At 32.4% G+C, this 22,745-nt stretch overlaps 1 protein-coding gene across 2 annotated transcripts in view; it reads left to right on the top strand.

Moving 5' to 3' along the window:
* LOC145259966 (fas apoptotic inhibitory molecule 1-like) overlaps positions 1–22,467 on the top strand; it is a 52,137-nt gene extending 29,670 nt beyond the window's left edge. For both annotated transcript variants that reach the window (XM_080117951.1, XM_080117954.1), the window contains exons 3-5: positions 4,165–4,387; positions 6,377–6,426; positions 14,783–22,467. In XM_080117951.1, coding sequence (XP_079974077.1) covers positions 4,165–4,387; positions 6,377–6,426; positions 14,783–14,950 — 441 coding nt within the window. In that variant the 3' untranslated portion in view covers positions 14,951–22,467. The remainder of the gene's footprint in view (positions 1–4,164; positions 4,388–6,376; positions 6,427–14,782) is intronic.
* Positions 22,468–22,745: the final 278 nt, after the last annotated feature.

A 22,745-nucleotide genomic window follows, 5' to 3' on the forward strand; every position in this document is an offset into this window, starting at 1 on the left:
ATCGACTTCTACCTAATTCACTGACCTTTGTACTCTCCATATCATAGTCTGTTTCTTTTTTGTTTTTTTTTTCTTCCTGGTAATCGCCTAAAAAATTTTTAAATTATACTTTAACTTTTATACTCATTATTTACTAACAAAATTTAATGTTTACTCGCAACAACCTGAGGTCCCCCCCCCCCGCTAGTATTTTACAGACAATCTCAATACAAATGTGTGTAAAAAAAAAATATACAATTTTTCTTTCTTTTTTTTTTTTTTTTTTTTTTTTTTTTTCCATACAAAAAAAAACAACATTCAATCACAATGCTACCCGGTCAGAAAAAAAACAATACATGGTTCACAAACAAAAATTATCAATACATCATTTAAAATATTTTTTTTTTCAACACGACCGCCTACGGCAAGTCAACCCTTTTTTTTCTCTTGGGGCCTCTTTTATCCCCGTATGTAAAAAAATCTACAATAACCTTGACACGTCCCCTCGGCTGTTTCTCGGCAGGAAACGACCGAATCGATAGAGACTGAATTTTGACTTGAAAAAAAAAGTTGTTTGCTTAGCGATAGTTTGGCAAGAGGTTTTTGTCCTAGAGAGGTGAGTGGCACAACACATGTTAGAAAAATGTGAGAACTAGTGAAGACAACTTGGCATTGAGTCCCGATCACCATGGGATATTGAAAACTTAAAGCTGGAACAAAAGAAATTGTCTATGTATTGATCTGCATGCCATTTAATATCAGAAGGTCTTTTATTACAGTGTCTACAAGATGAGGAGAAATTAATGACAAGAAATGGTGATAATGAAGAAACTCAAATGTCCATTATACGTACATGATGAGTTGGGCTATGGCAAGATAATATTCTTTTCATTATTTTGACTCTCGAGTATATATCAGTTAATATCTTATGTTTTTATATAGAGTGATGTGGTTCTTGATTGATTAACTGTGCCTAACTGTGTCGGATATATACTCAAGAGTCAAAATAATGAAAAGAATATTCTCTTGTCATAGCCCTAGTGATGTGACACATATTAATATAGTATAACTTGCATCGTAAACACATTTTGAACCTGGAGTAAAAAAAAAAAGGAGGGGGGGGTTATATACCACAAGTAACGTTGAAGTCTAAAAGAAATGAAAGAAAGAAAAAAGGGACATGCAAACAATGTGTATATATTTGTGAATCTTTTATTAGTTTGCTTTTTAAAGATTTACAAACGAAAGCATTAGAATGGTTGACCTAATCGTATTGAATAATTAAAAATATTGTTATGTTTATTTTATTTTGGCGCTTGTGTAGATTAGCGACGTTTTAAACTAAGGCATTTCAGGTGGTAACATTATTATTGTACTTAGGTGGCATGTCGAAATTAGTACAAATTCAAAAAAGTACGAAAAATGATCCCGTAATAGATGTGCTAGACGTATTTTTAACAAAAACTTATCAACAATTACGTTCTGACATTTTGTGTTTAAAACGTGCGTGTGTATTCATATCGTAAGAACAATAGTTTGAAATAAAATTGTTTAAAGGAAGATTTAATTTCTCGTTCGATGTGGTAACTTTCCATGATGAGAATTAAAGTTCATGTGCATCGTGCGTAATATCAGGACGGGGTGGGTGGGGGGATGTTAATGTCTTCCAGTGACAGGGTCCTGGATATGACCTTAAATTATATCCGATGATGAAAGTCCTAGTTTGTGGGCTTTGGGAAGTGTGGAGCCACCCCTTAATTGCCATTGCTCCCAGGTCCACTCTGACCCGGAGTGGTAATACCTGTTAGGGTCCCAACTATGGGTTAAATAGAAACAGACTTGAAAAAAAACAAATATATTCTATTTAAAAATTTTCCTTCAAAATCACTGGATTCGGCATTAAATAACCTGAAAAGGGTTGATATGCCGTAAAACAAAAACCAAACCAAACCATCCAGTAACAGAGTTATCCTGAACATGTGCTGTTCTTGAGAAATCGAAGAAGAAACTAATTTGATTTTTTGTGAGCAAATCTTTAAATACAGGCTTTCTCGAATGTTCCAGCCTGTTCACTGTATTTCTATGCAAGGAGCAACATAGTTCTTTTTGTTTTATGCATGCATGTGGTTGCATCATGATGTCATGTGTCTACACGTTCTTCATACAGGTGGGCGTTGAAGCGGTGATAGCTATGAAATGTTCCTGCCAGGGATATATTCCGGCCGGGCATAGCGGTTGCTACAAAAGTATCGGAATCTGGATTCAGTACAGAATTGGAAATTGTATCAGAATTGGAAAAAATATTGGAATTGTCCCATCACTAACATATATATATATATATATATATATATATATATATATATATATATATATATATATATTAGCATGGGTACCCTGCATTGCCTGGATTGACATGAAGTTCCATTTGGAACACACCTGCTATACTAATCATTTTCATCATGGGCAACGTGGATACCCCCACAACAATTTCAAAAATAAAAGTATATATTAATCAAATTGTGAACAAACAAACAAACAGATAGGAATTCAAGGTTATATATATAGATGATTAGAACATCCATTCACGTGAAATTAATTTTCATTTTTTTCCCCACTTCTGCGTTTCACTGTTTTTCGTTTTTGTGTTAGCATGATCTACTTCGTACTTACGGTTTCAATAAATAATTTACAAGCAAAAATCCAATTCCGCATTTTGTTAACTCCTTTCCTCTGATGAGAAGGAAAGTATTTCTTTCGAAACTCCGCAGGTTAAGGACAACCCATTTTATTTGTTTCCTTCCGAAAAATAAATATGTTTTTAACTCTTGCTCAAGTGTTTTTCAACATATTTTATTAAATTTTTGTACTTAAGCTTGCATATGTAGATCATGATGTTATAATCATTAGATCACTATGGCCAGATGTTACGAGATTTAATAATAAATGTTTAAATTTCAACGATATTTCTCATGGTTGAGGTTGGCTGTGAGGTTTGTTCCTTGCTAATAGTGTCATAGATGGCTTTGTTGCTAGGTTTGAATCTCCTGGCCGGCAGTAATCGTGTCACCCTGCACTGATGATTCCTGAAGGGATAAAACACTAGTGTCTGTAGGTATTTAATAATTATTATAGTAATTATATATATAATAATAATATATTTAATAATTATTATAGTAATTATATATATATAATAATATATTTAATAATTATTATAGTAATTATATATATAATAATAATATATTTAATAATTATTATAGTAATTATATATATATAATAATATATTTAATAATTATTATAGTAATTATATATATAATAATAATATATTTAATAATTATTATAGTAATTATATATATATAATAATATATTTAATAATTATTATAGTAATTATATATATAATAATAATATATTTAATAATTATTATAGTAATTATATATATATAATAATATATTTAATAATTATTATAGTAATTATATATATAATAATAATATATTTAATAATTATTATAGTAATTATATATATATAATAATATATTTAATAATTATTATAGTAATTATATATATAATAATAATATATTTAATAATTATTATAGTAATTATATATATATAATAATATATTTAATAATTATTATAGTAATTATATATATAATAATAATATATTTAATAATTATTATAGTAATTATATATATATAATAATATATTTAATAATTATTATAGTAATTATATATATATAATAATATATTTAATAATTATTATAGTAATTATATATATAATAATAATATATTTAATAATTATTATAGTAATTATATATATAATAATAATATATTTAATAATTATTATAGTAATTATATATATAATAATAATATATTTATTTATATTTATTATAGTAATTATATATATAATATATTTATTTATATTTATATAAATAATATATTTATTTATATTTATTTATATTTATATAAATAATATATTTATTTATATTTATTATAGTAATTATATATATAATAATAATATATTTAATAATTATTATAGTAATTATATATATATAATAATATATTTAATAATTATTATAGTAATTATATATATAATAATTATTATAGTAATTATATATATAATAATTATTATAGTAATTATATATATATATATATATATATATATATAAATATATATTTATAATTTTCTTTTCCAGGAAATCTACCGTGTTGACTGGATGTTTAAATTGGTTGGCAGCGAATCTTTCAACATCGGCAAAGTAAAATGCTCCATTAACATAAATGCCACGACAGGCTTTGCATATGAATATTCTTTGTTGATTAATGGAAAAGTCTTTGAGATTTTTACAGAAAATCAACGCAAAATCCTTAATACTTGGATTGTCACCATTGCAGGGAATCCGTTACGAGTTGCTTTGGGTAAGTTATTTATTTTTAAGTGTCTACTATTGGGAAAGCCAAATTAATCAATGTTTGTTTCCTTGAGGCTTTTATACTGTACATTTTAAGCACACACACACACACAAAAAAAACACCTGTTAAAATATTCTTTGGTTTTGGGATTGACTTATATCTTTATCAAGTTTTGGAAAGTATTGTATTGAATAAATAAAAAAATTGTTCAGAGGCCAATAAAAATGCAGAGTTAAAAAAAAAAACAATAAATATATTTATTTATTTCAAATTAAAATTTCCGACCGATGTAAGAGTCTTCATCAGGAAATGCAGGCAATACAGGGTGGAAAGATAAAGTTGTCGCCCTAAAGAAAACAACACTACGGCTTTATTTAAAAAGTTTTATTGAAAAAAATCAATTCAGGTAACTTGATTATGTAGTAGAGCTGATATCTATTCAATGTAGCTGCCTTCAGACTCAATTACTACCTTGATACAGGTCAGGAACTGGGAGCATGCCTTTTTCACAAGTGAATACTCGGCTCTTGGCGGGAATCAGGCTGGTTTTGGTGTTGTGGGAGATAATGATGATGATGTTCTCGTCACTTGACCAAATGAAGTAGTCCAGCGGGTTCAGGTTGGGAGAGGAGGTGCAACAGTGAAAAAAGGGTACAAAATCAAAGACTTCAACCTGAAGTCCAGCCTGTTTCTCTTGGGACTTGTGGGCTGGCGCTGAATCCTGCGGATCACCACAATCTTCAGTACATCCAGACATCCAGGTACACTTTAGTGTTGACTTTCAAGCCGACTTCCAAAAATGTGAGGTATCATGATGTGGCCCTCACTTGAAACCACACCAAAGACCATAACCGTGGCTAAAAACTTTGTTTTCATCACCCTGGGTGCATCCTTGTCATTCATGGCAATCCAGTGATGCATTTTGAGGGTGCTGGCCATGGTCCTGTTTTCATAACTTGGATCGACAAAGAGCATGAGTTGTACAGTGCCAGTGGTGCATCTCTGATCTCGCTCGTTGAACATTGTCTCACTTTCAGATATGATAGAAGGCTCCTATCGCTCTTGGGATTTGTACACGGCCAACTAGTAGATGATCTGCAACAAAAAAAAGAAAGCTGTTTTTCATCAAACGGAAATGGAAGCATGTTGTGACAATCTTATTGTTCCATCCTGTATATTTTTTTCTCAGCATGTTATTATTAAGCCATATGAAGTCTTCTGCTGTTATTGGGAATTGAGTGTTATATATATATATATATATATATATATATATTATAATGTATCTATGGGGGTAGCCACAAAGAATTAAAGAAATTCTTTAAAAGGAGACATATTGGGATAATGAAAAGCTCAACAATTGAGGTGGAGCTAATTATATAAGAGAAAAAATTAAAAACAACAACATAAAAATATATACTAATGCATATAAATTTAATGGCACTTGGGTGCTATCAGCTAGAATCGAAACCAAAACATTTAGTGCTCCAGCCTTAGTCATTACCATTTGAGCTATAGTTGGATGGATAAGAAATAATTAAAAATGAACTGACTTTAATATATAAATGCATACAAGAGCACTTACGCTTGCCAAGTCCTAATTTTTTCTTCAATTTTGACCTCTTTGCAGCTATTTTTACATGCTAAAACCAAAACGTATTTGTTCCACATGTTCGAAACCCCTATATATCAGGTTTCAAATCTGTAGACCCAAAAATTGACAGAGTAGTTTGTTAAAGACTGTTCCTCAGACAGACAGACAAACAGGCAAAGTCACTTTTTATATATATATATATATATATATATATATATATATATATATATATATATACTAGCAGGCCGCTAACTTTAGTAGAAACCATTTCTCAGACAGACAGATGACTTTAATGATTTGATGAAAAATGGTGTTTTGCTGTGATATAGCCATACATCCATATATTCGTTATACATTTGTTTGTTTCTTTAATTATGTGTGCTTCCTTCTATTTGCTTCTACAGAGAAGGATACATTAGACGTATGGGTGAATGGGGAGAAAGCTGAAACTATGGTAAGTTGATTATGGATCATTATTTTTGTTTACCTTCTTTCATGTATTTATATTCTTGCCCTTTCTGTCTGTCTGTCTCTCTCTCTCTCTCTCTCTCTCTCTATCTATCTATCTATCTATCTATCTATATATATATATATATATATATATATATATAATGTAAATAAAGAGAGAGAGAAAGAAAGAAAGAGAGAGTGGAAGAGAGGGAGAGAAAGCATACATACATACATACATACATACATGCATACATACATTTAAACAGACAGGTGAGATTTATATTATAGATGAAAATCTTGTTTCCATTGATAATCTGAATTGTTCAACAATGGTAAGAATTCCACTAAAGCCAGAGGTCCTGGATATGACCTTAAACTATATCCGATGATGAGGCCCCAGCTTGCAGGCTTTGGGGAGTGTACAGCCACCCTTTAATTGCCATTGCTCCCAGGTCCATTCTGATCCGGAGTGGTAATACCTGTTAGGGGTTGAACTATAGGTTAAATAGAAACGTACTTGAAAATATATATATATATATATTCTATTAAAAAAGTTTTTCTTCAAAATCACTGGATTCGACATTAAATAACCTGAAAAGGGTTTGTATGTCATAAAACAAAAACAATCTACTACTACTACTATGACTATGCAGTCACCTCATTGTATGTAATGTCTTAAAAATTAAAAAAAATCTCAAAATTTCACAGTAGAAACTTCTGAATAACTATTTTCAGAGGCAAAATTTTTAAATCCTCTAAAAATCAAGTGTTTAAAATGAAATAAGGAACAGATTATTTTTGTAGATTTCATTAACAAATATTCGGTATGTAACAAGAAAAATCGAGATAAAAATTGAAACCATCGAAAAACAAGAGAAATTTAAGAGCCAGCCAATTCTGTCCTTGCCAGCAAAACCACCTATTAGATAGATAAACAGAATTATTAGAATAGAAAGCATTTTGTGTCCTGCACTTTCGCATGAGGACAATTAATAAGTAACCACTTATCAAGGCTAAAAACCACTTTAAGATACAGATTAATGAGATGGATAACTGGTTGTTAAAAACATAAAAATAACAATCTTTCCATTTTCCGATTCAGAAATAATATTCTCCCTGGTTGTAGTCCGTCCATTCTGATTGGCTGAGCTCTTAACATTTTCATATTCTGGAATTCACATCTATTTATAAATGAACGGTTACTGAATTTTAAACATGGCATCACTAACAGAGATATTATTTCGTTTCTTCTCCACCAATTTTCCTTTATTAATTACTTTGTAATCCATTTTTCTTGAATATTCACTATTTACATTGACTTCGATTCATTATACGGCATCAACACTATCTAAAACGTTTTTATTTTCTCTCTCTTTCTATCTTATCTCTCACTGTGATTATTATTTCTCTTGCGTGTTTTTGTGTTCATGTATTTGTTTTATCATGTGGCTTGCTACGATAAATTACTACAGCAAAAAAAAAACTTCATCTACTTAATTTTATTACGTATTCACAGATTAAACAAAAAAAAAACTTTGACTGAATAAATTTTGTTTTGATCATGCGACATGTGCTGTGAATCATTTTGTGGTTTCTTCTACAATTAGTACATACAGTTTTGCTTTATGGCGTCACTTATGGACATATTATTTTGTTTCTTCGCCACCAATTTTATTTATTACTTTGTATCTTTTTGTTTTTACGTGAACTTTCTCTATTTACATTTACCGCGACATGACGATTCATTACATTTTACGGCATCAACACTATGTAAGCATATTTACATTTCCCCTCTCTCTATATTCTTCCCAACTCTTTCTCTCTCTCTGTCTTTGCGATTATTATTTCTCTGGTGTGTTTTTGTGGCCATGTGTTTCTTTTAGCATGCAGCTCACTACGATACACTGCTATAAAAAAAAAAGAATTCATCTACCATCTGCTTTCTTCGATGTATATATTTCTATATTCTTAGACTTTTTAATTATTGGAATTCTTTAAATGAGTAGTTTTTATATTTATTTATTCATTTATAGGCAGACTGTTATCTTCATCTTTTATAGTTGTTGTTTCACAACGTTTCGACCAAGTGTTCCTCTGGCCTTCGTCAGGTGGTTAATCATAACGTGATAGGAATGCTGAATCTCTTACCTGCATACCTGTTGTCGTCTCACCACGTTTTTGGCGAACTAAACTGAAGGCTTGTGCACAGTGGAGAGAAATCCTGAATCTCTACACTTCCAGGTGAACATTATCTAAAGATAGCGGTTTCAATCCTACCCAAAGCCAGCCAGAGGATTACTTGGCTAAAAATGTGGTGAGACAACAACAACTATGGAAGGCAGTAATTACTGAGGATGCAATTAAGAGATTCAGCATTCATATCCCGTCACAGTTAACCACCTGATGAAGGCCAGAGGAATAGTTTGCCAAAACATCATGAAACAACAGCAATAAGAGATGAGGATACCAGTCCGCAAATAAATAAATAATTTTCATAATTAATTAACTTAACCCCCATTTTGAGAACTAAGTGGAATCAACCAATCCTATGAATACCACTGGTTTCAGTGACTAAATGTTTACATTCATACCATGTTTAACCTTATGCTACGAACACGTTCCTCTCATACCACTTTAGTGGCTCCTGTATTCTTTATGATAAATACATATTATATTTAATACACTTTACACTACTTGTGGTTTCTTTCATTTGTAACCCCTAGCACGGGTCTACAACACTTAATCATATATTTTTATAATGAAAAAAAAAAAATAGTTTGCCACATTAATTCCTTTTTATAAAAAACATAAATTTTGTCTACCCCCACCCCATTTAATCAAACTAAAACCACAACAACGCATGGCTAGGTACAGTTAGTGTTAATAATAATTTCTATATATTATAAAAATAACTGTATCTGTCTGCGGAATAGTCTCTTCCAAACTACTCTGTGTACAGACTTGATACTTGATGTATGGGGTAATTCGATCTGTGAAATAAAATCGATTTGGTTTTTAGCCCAAAAAATGGCTGATGGGTCACAATGCTCTATGCTTGCACAAGTGTACATTTAACATGCATTAATTTGTTAAGTTTCGATATGTATGTGTCGTTAGCTCAGATGGTGGTGAATACGGTTAGAAAGGTAGTTTCAATTCTATCTGATGCACCCAAGCTTTCCTGTTCTGAAAACTTTTTAAATAAATACTATATATTGGGTACAATATAATAATCAATAGAGAATTGGCTCTATGATAATATATACGAAATCTGCATGAATTAACACATTATATTTAAGTATATTCTTCAACCAGGCAACGCTGGGTGGCGTGCTAGTAATACTATTAATATACCCTCTCAAGTGGAAGGCTGCGTTCATATTATGCAGTGCACCTAAATACCTTTAAAATACTTCGGAGAAACTGAAATTTGAGAAATATTTATTAATTGATGTCTATTGTTAAAATTTCACAAAAATAAATATATTCTACATTCGGATCCTCTACACCTAGAAAGAGAATTGATTGGCTACTTCGTTTAAGAATGAATCTTGTACATACAGATATATGCATATATAAACATGCCTTATTTAACATAGATATACATAATTCAAGACTGTCGAAAAAAATTTTACCAAGGGGCATAACTCTAGCCTAAAAAGAATTTCACTTCAAAGGGGGATAAATTGGATTTCTACATACTTACACATCTCTATAAGAGACTCTCTCACCGTCCATTACTCATTGCTTATCTATATATCAATACATCAATACAATAGCGTGTGTGTTCTTTTGTGTGTCACGCTTACATCCGGGTCATTTAATTCTATTTAGTTCTATTTCTTGTCATAAATAATTTTGCTGAAATTCTTCATAAGTTTTGGTTTCAGTTTCGATTATAGCTGATGGCACTTAAATCTTTTTTTTTTTTTAAATAATTTTATCAAGAATTCTTCATAAGTTTTGGTTTCTATTATGGCCGAAGGAACTCAAGTTATATATATATATATATATATATATATATATATATATATATATATATATATATATATATGTGTATATATATATATTTTTCATAAGTTTTTATTTCGGTTTCGATTCAAGCTAATGCACCCAACTCATATAGATATATTTTTTTATCTTTGAAATCGCAGCTTTATAACATATAAAAATCGATAGAACATTAACTTTATAATAATATATACGAAATCTGTAAGAATTAAAATATCATATTTAAGCATACTTTACGACCAGGTTGCGTCATGCGTCCCTGCTAGCGTAGATAAATACTTTTGCAGTTTTACCAAAAAAGTTGCAATAATATCAGAACGTCTCCATTTAAGCTGAACATCTACAGAATACCAACCTCAATATATTACATATGAATGAGTCCCTGTGGAATTTCCACAGGTCCCGCTAGTATTTGAAATAATAGTTTTTTTTTTAGAATTTTTTATGGATCACATTTTTTACTGAAGGAGTGTGAGTTCCTTTTTATCAAGATGCATAACTCTAGCCTCAAAAATAAATTCGGCTCCGCATTCACATATCTCTAGATGTTCGTCCACATTTAAATTTAAAAAAGCATTTTCCTCGTTGATGCTTAAATTAAATGAAGGTTTCTTTAAAAGCCCGTTTTATTAGAATACTTGAGGATCTCCTTTTTTATTAATAAAGTCTAAACACATTTCACCAAGGGAAATAACTCTAGCCTCAAAAGCCATTTTGTAGAATCTGTCATTGTGCTGAGGAAGATAACTCCATTTTTCTAAGAGATCCGTTCATTTTTTCTTTATGAGAATTTGGGATACTTATGGCCTCAGTTTTTATAAAAGGATTAGGGGTAGGAAGGATGCCATAGAGGTCACAACAAAGAATACATGAAATGAACAACGTTGGAAGTGTGTAGATTCTGACTCCATATAATTAAAGACAGACAAATATTGAAGGTTGAGAGCCGATTTTATTTACTACTAACAACTTATATTGGAAGAGGCAAAGTGTTCGTAGGATGGAATGTGATTTAACGAAGAACGGATTGTCCGATGGAGATATTTGACAGTTTGTATTATGGTGAAAGGTTTGTAGAATGTTTGCAGATATGTACGATTTAACAAGGAATGAATGTTCGTAAAACGTTTGTAGGTATGTATGAATTGATAAGGAATGAATGTTCGTAAACGTAACTTATCTTTTGGACGATGGATGTGGTAGGGGTAGTCCGGTCATCCTGCTGTCGGTGATGCGTGTCTTGGCTTGTAACTGGAAAGTGGGTGACTTCTTTCATCAGCAGCTAGCAGCCCGGCATCTTCATCTTCTTTTTCCTCCTCTCTCCTCTGGTTCCCTAAAATCCCACGTTTTATAGTGGCAAACCGGCTCCCAGTGACTGTGATATTTGAGGTATTTATTATTAGGCGCGGAGCTCTGCCATTAATCGATAATTATTTTGTGGTTATCTTATTTTTTTCTTCCCAAGCGGAAGCGATGCGTGGAGCAATGTGCAAAAGACGATTTTTCATTTTGTCTCTCATGGGGGATGCGTTAACATCCGGTTCGCTGCTAATTCTCATCGTGTTCCCACATATGCTAATGACGAAAACAACTTTTATCACATTAATAATAATTAAAAACAAAAATCATTGAATATTTATTTTTGCCTCCTTGCAGTTTTAATATTACAAAATAAAAAATAAAAAACTGAAGGAAAATGTGATGATAATTGCAGAGTTGAAATTTTTATTAAACAAAACGGATCAAGTAAAGAATAGATACCCTGTAGAGACGACGACGCAGTTTGACGGCAAACGGCGCACATTTCAACTAACACCGGTGATTCGACCATGACATTGGCACAAGCACATGGCATCGGTTATTTGCAAACACGTCAAATAGCAAACATGCTCGAATATTCGCCAGCATTTTTTTTTTTTTTTAATATATTTACAAAACTTTTGAAGATTTAAAAGAAAAAATATATATTTATAAAACATTTTTTTAAGTAAGTAACAAAACGAACGAAGATATTTAAATAAATGCGTGTCTTTTTGTTTCGGATTTTTGCGACTAAGATTGATTTTTATGTACCGTGTTTATTTTGGGGGGGGGCGGGTTCTGTGTACGTTTTTAAGACAATTCAATATTTATTTAATTATTCTTTAAAACATTAACTTCAGTGACAATTAATATATTTTTAAAATAATATTTTTAAATATTACATTTTGACGAATAGTCGCAAGCAAGATTTTTTTTAAAAATAAGATATTTAAATAAATGGGTGTCTTTCTGAGTGCCTTTTTTTTTTTTTTAATAAAAATAAAAATTATAAAAAGATTTCTATCTTGTGATACTACATTTCATCTTTATAAAAATAAAAGTTATAAAAAGATATGTGAATAAAATAATATATTTTTTAAATCTCGATTGTTTATACTTGTGATTTTATTATGCATAAAAATTGCCTCGGCCTAGAAGGATTTCTCCTTCACTTACCATCGGCATACATCGCACTTTAAATAAATATTGAATTGTATTAAAAATGTACACAAAAAAAATGGCCCAAACCGTATAGAATGAACCTTTTATTTTTTTAATAAGTTTCATTCAAACAGTCTTTATTTGAACTTAATGGACTGGGTTTTTTTTTTTGGGGGGGGGGGTTTATTAACTGTTTTATTCTCTTTATCAAACAAAAATAGAACTTTTATAATGAAATTGAAATATATATTATAGACCGTTTTTCAAACATCAAAATTTTAAAATTGAAGTTTTATTAAAAAAAAAAAGACGTGGTGTTTTTTCTTTTCGAGATATTTTTTTTTCATCATTTATCACTTTGAAATTTTATTCAACAATGAAATGATAAAAAAAAACTTTTCGTTAAAATATATTTTTAAAAAATTAGTATAAAATATCTATAAAGTCTATTTTTTATGTCTGTAAAAGTTTGTTGAAAGTTTATAATTTAATTGAAAAAAAAAACACTTTTTTTTTTAAAATAAAATTAACTTTAATTTTAAAATTTTGATGTTTGAAAAACAGTCCATAATATATATGTTATTATAAAAGTTCTATTTTTGTTTGATAAAAAGAATAAAACAGTTATTAAAAAGTTCTGTAAATATATTAAAAACGCACTCAGAAAGACACCCATTTATGTAAATATCTTTTATTTTTAAAAAAATCTTGCTCGCGAATATTCGCCAAAATTTAATATTTAAAAATATTATTTTAAAAAATATATTAATTGTCGCTGAAGTTAATGTTTTAAAGAATAATTAAATAAATATTGAATTGTTCTAAAAACGCACACAGAACCCCCCCCCCCAAAAAAAACAAAACATAGTACATAAAAATCAATCTTGGTCGCAAAAATCCGAAACAGAAAGACACCCATTTATTTAAATATATTTTATTTAAATACGTTCGTTTTGTTACTTACGACACCACCCATCCCCGCTGCCCCTGCCCCTGCCCCTCCACTTTTTTACGGGAAAAACGGTAAATTAAACTGCAGAAGCACTTGTTAAATGTTGTACATTGAATAACCCCCCCCAAAAAAAAACAAAAATAAAAATGCCCAAAAGTGTAAATCGCTCGTAAAAATTTATTTTTTTAGATCCATTAAAAAAGCATCAAAAACTACGTAACACAGAAAAATGAACAACATTTTGTTGTTTCTGAAAACTTGTTATTTCAAATGTCTGCTAAAAAATTCTTCCACGAGGTGACAAGTCACCTTACTACGCTCATCCATGCGCAAACGTATCATGTAAGAATAGCATAAACGATGGCGGTGAGTTGGCACAAAATAGTGCGAGGGTTCAGGGGTTAATACCATGCAAATGGTAAATTTGCGACGGGTTTGAATATCAGATTCGTTGTCAGCGATCCCGAAAACCTATAAAAAAACAAATTTTATTGGTCGATACCAAAAATAATTTCACTTCAAAGGGAGATAACTCTGTTTCCTAAACAATATGCAGACTAAAAAGAAGGCTTCCTAAGAATATTTGTTCACGTTCACGATTAACGCGATCTTTTCTTTTTTTGTTCCCCCCCCCCCAATTTCACGGCTTTTTACCGATAAAGTGTAAGCCCTTTTCTTCAAAGGGAAACAACTCCTTATATGCAGATTGAAGGCATGTTCTCTTCTTTTCTCATTTGCAAGCTGTTTTAACCAATAAATCTAACCAAGGGACATAACTCTAGCCTTAAAAGTAATTTCTTTTCAACACAAGAGAGATACCTCTGTTCCGTACACAAAAGTGTACATTGAAAAGGGGTTTTATTAAGAATACATGCTCACGTTCTAATATAATTTCACGATTGACCCGATCTCTTTTTTTCCCCCAATTTTGCAGGCTGAGTTTGTAGAAAATGGCACAGAAACCCACTTTGAAATCTGCAACCATTCAGCCTACATCAAGGCGAGTAGCAGCGGCAGTCGGAAATCTGGTATCATCTACACATTGTTTGTTGACGAAGAGGAAGTTCCGACAACATATCCACATGGTAGTGGAACATCATAAAGATCTGTTTGGTTTTATGGCTTCCTGTGTTGTATCGATAACAATGTTAACAGCTTTTCAGTTGGACTTTCGAAGGATTTTGCCAAAAATGTGACATACACTATACTTGTACAGAAAACAACATTTTTATTTTTTTTTAACTAAATATTAAAATGAGGGAATATAGATATAAAAAATGACATTTTATACCTCATATATATATTATTTTTTTAAATATAATTATCCACTGACACGTGTTTCGTCGTCCACGACTCATCAGAGTGGCTGAATCTAGCGAGATTCAAAATCGGCACCTCATGATAAGAAGCCTAAACCTCTACCACGGTGCTAACCTCGCTGGACTACTAAATGTATCACTTTTACGTAGATGTTTTTATTTGTTTTTGTTAGCGATACTTTCTGGAAGGAATTGAAGTATTTATACGAAAGTGCATTTTTACCTAAATGCTTGTTACGTACATGCGTGTGTCGGGGCCCTACCAAATATCCAAAATATGCGTGTACGTAGATCACTGTTTTAAAAATAATAAATAAATATATATATATATATATATATGAGGTATAAAATGTCATTATTTATATCTATATTCCCTCATTACAAACAGTAGATTTTTGTTTTTAAAAATAATAAATACGTCCAAATAAAAAGAGGGCGACTTTCTAAGAAAAACACCGGATCTCCAAGGTGGAGGCAGTAACCTTAATATTTAAAAAATCAACAACAAACCTACCTACATACATATATATATATATATATATATATATATATATATATATATATATATATATGATTGCTTCATTTAATCGTTTTTCAGTTGGACTTTCGAAGGATTTGGTCAAATAGTCTGTGAGAAGAATAGAGTTGTTGACTGGTGCATTGTCCTGGTGGAAACACGACTGACCCAATTTTAAGAATGCTCGCCTCTTCTTACGAAATCTCTTCCTGAACTTCCTTAAAACCTCAACACAGCATTCCTTGTTGATTGTCTGTCCAGTGTGAACCCACTGCATGTAGATCATGCCCGTGCTGTCAAAAATAAGGATCAAGTTTCCGGGTGGATTTGCTCTGTCTGGTCTTCTTGAGTCTTGAAGAGCCAGCATGCTTCCATTGGTAACTCTGTCTCTTAGTCTCTGTGTCACAGCACAGTAGATCCAGTTTTCATCGCAGGTCACCAGAGCATCAAGAACTGCGGGATCTGAATTGATCAACACGACCATCTTCCTGATGTCATGACGTCTTTTTTTCTGCTCTTCTTTGAGCACATTTGGGACAAATTTCACACAAATCTTCCACATCTTCAGTTTCTCACGAATAATTGTGTGTACAGTTCCCACACTGACATCAAACTGTGCACTTATTGTCTCTATAGACAGACGACAGTCGTTATCCATTAAATTCTTTATTTGGCCAATCGACTCTGGTGTTCTGACTTCCTAACTCCTCCTACACCTTTCATCATCCCTCACAGACTTTCTGCCTTCCTTGAATCTCTTATGCCACTTAAAAACTGATGCCTGATTCATGCAAGATGGTCCAAAAGCAGTCAGAAGCATTCTATACGTTTTTGTGGCATTTTTTCTAAGTTTAAAACAGAATTTTATTGCATATCATTCTTCTAAAGTGTCCTCATGATAAGGTTGCATTTTGGAAATTCAGCAGCTGTGACAATCAGCTTTAGTAGGGTGTATTCCCATTCCCGCTATAGCTGTTCATTTGAAGCTGAAATCATAAAATTTGGACAGTCATCTCATAAGATGTATAGCAATAACATACTGAATTTTCAAGTGTCTACAGCAATTTTAAATGCCTCTACAAAAAAAAAAATCTGGAAACTTATTTAAGGCACCTTGTGTGTGTATCTCTCTCCCTATATATATATATATATATATATATATATATATATATATATATATATATATATATAATACAGCTATGACCATTATTGAGTACTATCTTATAAGCACAAGAGTTTCATCGATTCAACAATCCACATGGGTTTTATTACTCAATGAGGAACCCCTCCCTGGACTTTAGCCATCTAACTCTGTCCTGAGCTATTCGCTGCCATGTGGGACCCACGTGCTGCATCAGGTCGTCTCTCCATCTCGTTCTTGGTTTTCCCTTTGGCGTCTTATGTTCATGAGGTGTCCATTCCGTTGTCCTGATGGACCATCTGTTGTCATGTTATCTGGCTATGTGTTCTGCCCATCTGTCTCGTGCAGTTGACTTACAGCCGGGGTATGGTCGATGGCAAAGTAACCTGTTCTGAAACCTGCTTGTTCTTGTGGTTGATGACTGTCTGGTGTTCCTAGCATACGTCTTAGCAAGACTTGTGAGAATACCTTGTAAATCACTGACAGAAGGCTGATTGGCCGACGATAGTTCTTAATATTAAGAGGTTAAGTGACCAATGAAGTTTAAGAAGCTTAATACAAGAGTGCTCAATACCGAAGTGAAGCAGGGTATACTCTTTATTTGTTTTTACATAAACAGTAATATGTTGCTACACAGTCATGAGCATGTTTCGGTCAGCTAGTTACTAGCAACTAGAGACCTCCTGAGGCGATACAACTTATACAAAAGCAAAGTTTGCAATAAAACTATCAGGTCTCCCTTGTCACAAGGAGCTAATAGGAAGTTAATATTGGGAACCTCTTAATATTAATTCTGCCCTACCCTGTAGTTATGATCCAGTGGGTCAGGTCTAGTATGTTGTATATGTGTATTGTATATATAATAGTGTTGGATCTATTAATTGGAATCGGGAATCAAAATTTTGAGGGTGTCGGAATCGATACCAGAATCGTAAAAATTTGTGCCTATTTTCCGATGCCAACAACGATTCTTTTAATTGGCTTTTTTCATTTGATTTTCTTTAAAAAAATAATATTCTGCCACTGATAGTAATACTAAAATAGAGAATATCTTTTAACCTATTTTAATATATTTTTACCTATTAGTAAAACTAAAATCGATAGATCATCCCTCACAAGTGTATCCTTACATTTAAGAAAATATCTGTACATGTGTTTTTACGGTAATTGTGAAAAATAACAACTTTATAATAAAATATGTAGAGATTTAGAAAGAATCGGTAATTGTGTCGGAATCGGGAATTTCATATGGAATCGGTAAAAATATTGGAATCGTCCCATCCCTAATATATAGCCAAATATATAGAGAGGAGGAGTAGTGGCCCCCAGGCATCCATATTGAGGCTAGGCATCCAATCGTATTCAAACTGTTATATCGTGGGATGCGTTAGATCAATATAACATAATATATCTTACCGCATGTTGTCCAGCCTTCACGTTGGTACGTAGCAGCTCATGAGGAAAGAACATAACACTTACGAACAAATAAGGAAACATTTCACTGTTACATAACGATATACGTTTATTAAGAAGACACACACACACACACACACACACGTAACTACAATTTAAAACATAATAGATGAAAGTTAGAAGTCCAAATATGGTAAATGGATGAACGGGAATGATGTTCATCTCGCCATTTTCAAAGTCACTCGGTTTTCCCTCCGCTGTCCACTTCCGGTCGTTGATCTTACGAGAAGTTAAAGTTTAGGACTACGGACAAAGGGAGGCGACTTTGCCCAAAGAAGTACAGAGTTACTCCCCTTTGTATTATGAATTTGTTTCATCCCAACACAAACTATCTTCCTTTCTCATAAAATTTCTAAGTACTAGGACTTATACTTGAGTCTTTGGGCATAAAATCAGAAGTTGATAAGAAGAGACTGCTAAATGGTATGGGAAGCTGTAAGATGAGGAAGGGAAAAGACTAGAGGATTTTCAGGCGTTGTTGAAGGTGTAACAAAACATATAACGAGTGAGAATTGTGACATGTTACAAAGGTAATGGGGTGGACACTTGATAGAAGTAATTACGGAAAGAATTGTAGAGGCACAAATATTTTCCCTTTTGGCTTTTTATTTTTCCGCCCCTATATGATAGGAAAAAATTATTTTTCTTTCTGTTTTTCTGAATTTCTTTCAAGTTGATTGAACCCAAATAAACATTCTGAAAATCTCTATCTGTACTATAATATAAAATATATAGTTCTGATAATCTCAAAGGAACATTGAATCTGAACAGTACAGGGAGATATGTGCAAAACAGGAGACTTTGTTGGTATGGTCACATCGAAAGAATGGATAAGGGGTAATATATGTAGAACAGAGTAAGTAGGTTCAGTTCACAGAAAAAAGGCCAAAGAAAACATGGAAAAGATTAGAATGGATTTGAGAGAAAGAGGGATAAATAAAAACCTGGTCAGAGATAAGTTTGGAAATCAATTTCTAAAAGCAGTCCAATGCATGTCAGCATTTGCAATGGACGTTAAACCGATTATAATGATGAAGAGGGTTCTTTACGTGGATGAGAGTTCTTGGGTTAGCAAATCTACAACAGATATGATCACAAGTTTAATTCGTAAGGGAAGCCGAAGGAAAATATTGTTGAAAGTAATAAAAATGAATTTGAGACAGAAGGATAAATAACGACCTGGTCAGAGATAGGTTAGTTTGGAAGTCTGTTTCTTAAATCAATTGAATGCATGGAGAGAAATAATGAGAATGAGACTGGATTAGAGTATAGGGAGATATGTGCAAAACAGGAGACTTTGATGGTATGGTCACATTGAAAAAATGGATGAGTTCTTGGGTTAGTAGATGTAAAACCGTAAATAGATTCAATTAACAGAAAAGACCAAAGAAAACATGGGATAAAATGATAAGAATGGATTTGAGAGAAAGAAGGATAAATAACGACCTGGTCAGAGATGGGTTAGTTTTGCAGTCTGTTTCTTAAATCAATCAAATGCACGGGGAAAAATGATGAGAATGAGACTGGATGAGTTTTAATGACCTCAAAGGAAGATGAAATCTGGAGAGTATAGAGAGATATGTGCAAAACAGGAGACTTTGATGGTATGGTCACATTGAAAAAATGGATGAGTTCTTGGGTTAGTAGATGTAGAACAGTAAATAGATTCAATTAACAGAAAAAAGACCAAAAAAAACATGGGATAAAATGATAAGAATGGATTTGAGAGAAAGAGGGATAAATAACGACCTGGTCAGAGATAGGTTACTTTGGAAATCAATTTCTTAAAGCAGTCCAATGCATGCCAGCATTTGCAATGGACGTTAAGCCGAATACGATGATGGAGAGGGTTCTTTACGTGGTAGAGTGAAAGAATTACCAAAACAAAACTTGATTATAAAATTAAGATGATTTCTTTTTTTTTTTTTAATCACATTTTGAAAGTTAATGTTTGTCTATATTTGTCGGAAGAGATCGATTCTAATTTTGTTTTCATTTTTTTCCCCTCATGAATACACTCTAACATTTGACATGTTTCGGAATTTTTTTCCGATGAGCATTGATAATTGTGATTATTTTGACTACTGATCTGAAGAATATTTCGACTGATGTACCCTCCGACCTTCTTCAGGTGCATCTTGTAAAACTCAGGAATCTTTATGTCTAACTCGGAGATTTGTATAGAATTTTGAACAGAACCCTTTATTCCAACCACGGGGAGGGGGGGGTCGTAGCTTGAATGCCTGGCATTGCCCGGGTGTTCAGTGGTGCGTGTTGAGCAAAAATAAAATTTTTTAAAAGTGGTAGTACGCAGGCAGGTAGGCAGGCTCGAACCCGTACCACAAAGGAGGAAAAGAATGTAAAAAAAAAAAAAAAAAAAAAAAAATGTGATGTTTTTGTCATTGCGTCTATTGCCAAACCGGAAGTGGTGAAGGTTTAAAATAAGGCTAGTCAATCGAAAAGAGTGGATGACTTTCGAAAATATTGGCAGCAAAAACTGACTCCTCCTTGTAGAAAAGTGCCCAGTTGAGGGTGAAGGAATTAATATTTTTGGCCAATTTTTTGATATTTGTTATCCGAAGGGTCAAGCTTCAAAATGATACCAATCTTGTGAAATTCCATCGCCTCTGTTAAAAGTTTTAGGCATACATTCAAACATATATACATACAATGCATTTTAACAGACAGGTAGATTTCTATTATAGATGACCAGGCAGAAGTCTTAAGTAATTTGTAATTATATTCTTAGTATGACTTGTACTGAGGATTGAACCTTCCACTTACTCAAGACTTCTAGCATAACTGTTGTGGAGACACCCACTAATTAGCATACGTGGGTGAAAAGATATAAATAAAGGTATCAAGTCAGCAAGACCGGAGAGCTGTGTTCGAACGCTGGATAGGCAAAACGCATGTGCCGGTTGTTCCATGAAAGACTTTAACACGCCATCTGCCGGACAATCTTCCAACTGCAGTACAACTGCACCTTTGTAAATATGTATTATCTTTTCGTCTTAGTATATTTGTTTTACCTTTACTTTCTGCGTTCGTGTTGTTATTGATACAGACACAACAATAACAAATAAAAGTGCTAAGTGATAATCTGTTTTAAGTGACAGTCTTTTAGAGGTTGAAGGTTCAATTCTCAGTATGGGCGATACTAAGAATACAATTACAAATTATTTAAGAGTTCTACTTGATCATGATTGATAGAATGGGAGCAAGCTACCACTGCGGATTGAATAAAGGATTCTTACTGAAATTCTATGCAGATTTCTGAGTTCAACAAAAATGTTCCCAAGTTTGACAAAACATACCTGAAGGTTGAAGGTTACATCGGCCGAAACGTTGTGAGAACAACATCCAAGATGAGAACTATATTCCAAATAATCCAAAACTATCATTAGTATTTTTAAATGTTTTTTTGTCTGTGCACACTGTCACTTTATGTTCACATCTTGTTTTAAAGGTCGATCTTGTATTATATTTCACTTTGACCTACACCAGTCTGGCACAAGGCTGCTAGTTCTGAACATACTCCTTGATGCATGGGTTGCAAAACACATGCATCAACATACTTGCATTTCTCTGGGAAATTGCTAAGTGAACTCAGCTGTTTCAACAGATCTTGAACTCATGGCAAGTGCTCGTCTGAACTCCAATCTATGACCCCCCCCTCGCCAAACTTTCACGAGAAACACCCATCTAGCTGAAAACACTATCAATAATTTCCCCCACTCTTTATCTGTGCCTAAACCAAAACGTAGATTCCATGAACAAAGTTTCTTTTTTAGAACTGCACGCCTGTGGAACTGCTTCCGTTTGCCTGCTTTCCGGCTGACTACAATATGATTGTTTTCAAGTCCAACGTAAACAAGTTCTTGACGAGCCGTTCCACTTGTTAAAAAATTTACCAAATTTCCACTACTAACGATTACTATATTGTCCAATTGACTACTATACACTTTAACCCTTATCCTCGAGTGGCCTCTGGGCCTTGATACATGGTGATACCTATGTAAAAAAAAAAAAACTCGACTTCCAAATTTGACCACCTACTTAGTTGAATACTATCACCCTTGCACGTCTTAATCCGCAAAAGCCAAATATTGTATATCAATTGCACCAAATAAAATAAACTGTGCACTAGTTGCATGTATTTCTTACTCTGTTCGTTGTTATGTTCAAATTTTCAGCTGTCATATTCTTTGGCCATCTGCAGGTACGTCTGACCATGACCTTTCGTGAATTTCAAACTGAACTCATTATTTGGATTATTCGGACTATTATTCCAATGTTGTAAAAGGAAACATCTCTGTTTGAGTCTCTAAAATAGTGGTTGAATGTCTGGCATCTGGTAGGATGCCCCATCCCTGGTAAAATCAAAATAAGGAAATTGCAAAAAAAAATTTTTTAAATTGCTAAACTAGAAATAATTAATCCCTTT

The sequence above is a fragment of the Euprymna scolopes genome, chromosome 35 (assembly GCF_053919585.1).
Source record: "Euprymna scolopes isolate OS-2025 chromosome 35, ASM5391958v1, whole genome shotgun sequence".
Taxonomy (NCBI): Eukaryota; Metazoa; Mollusca; class Cephalopoda; order Sepiida; family Sepiolidae; genus Euprymna; species Euprymna scolopes.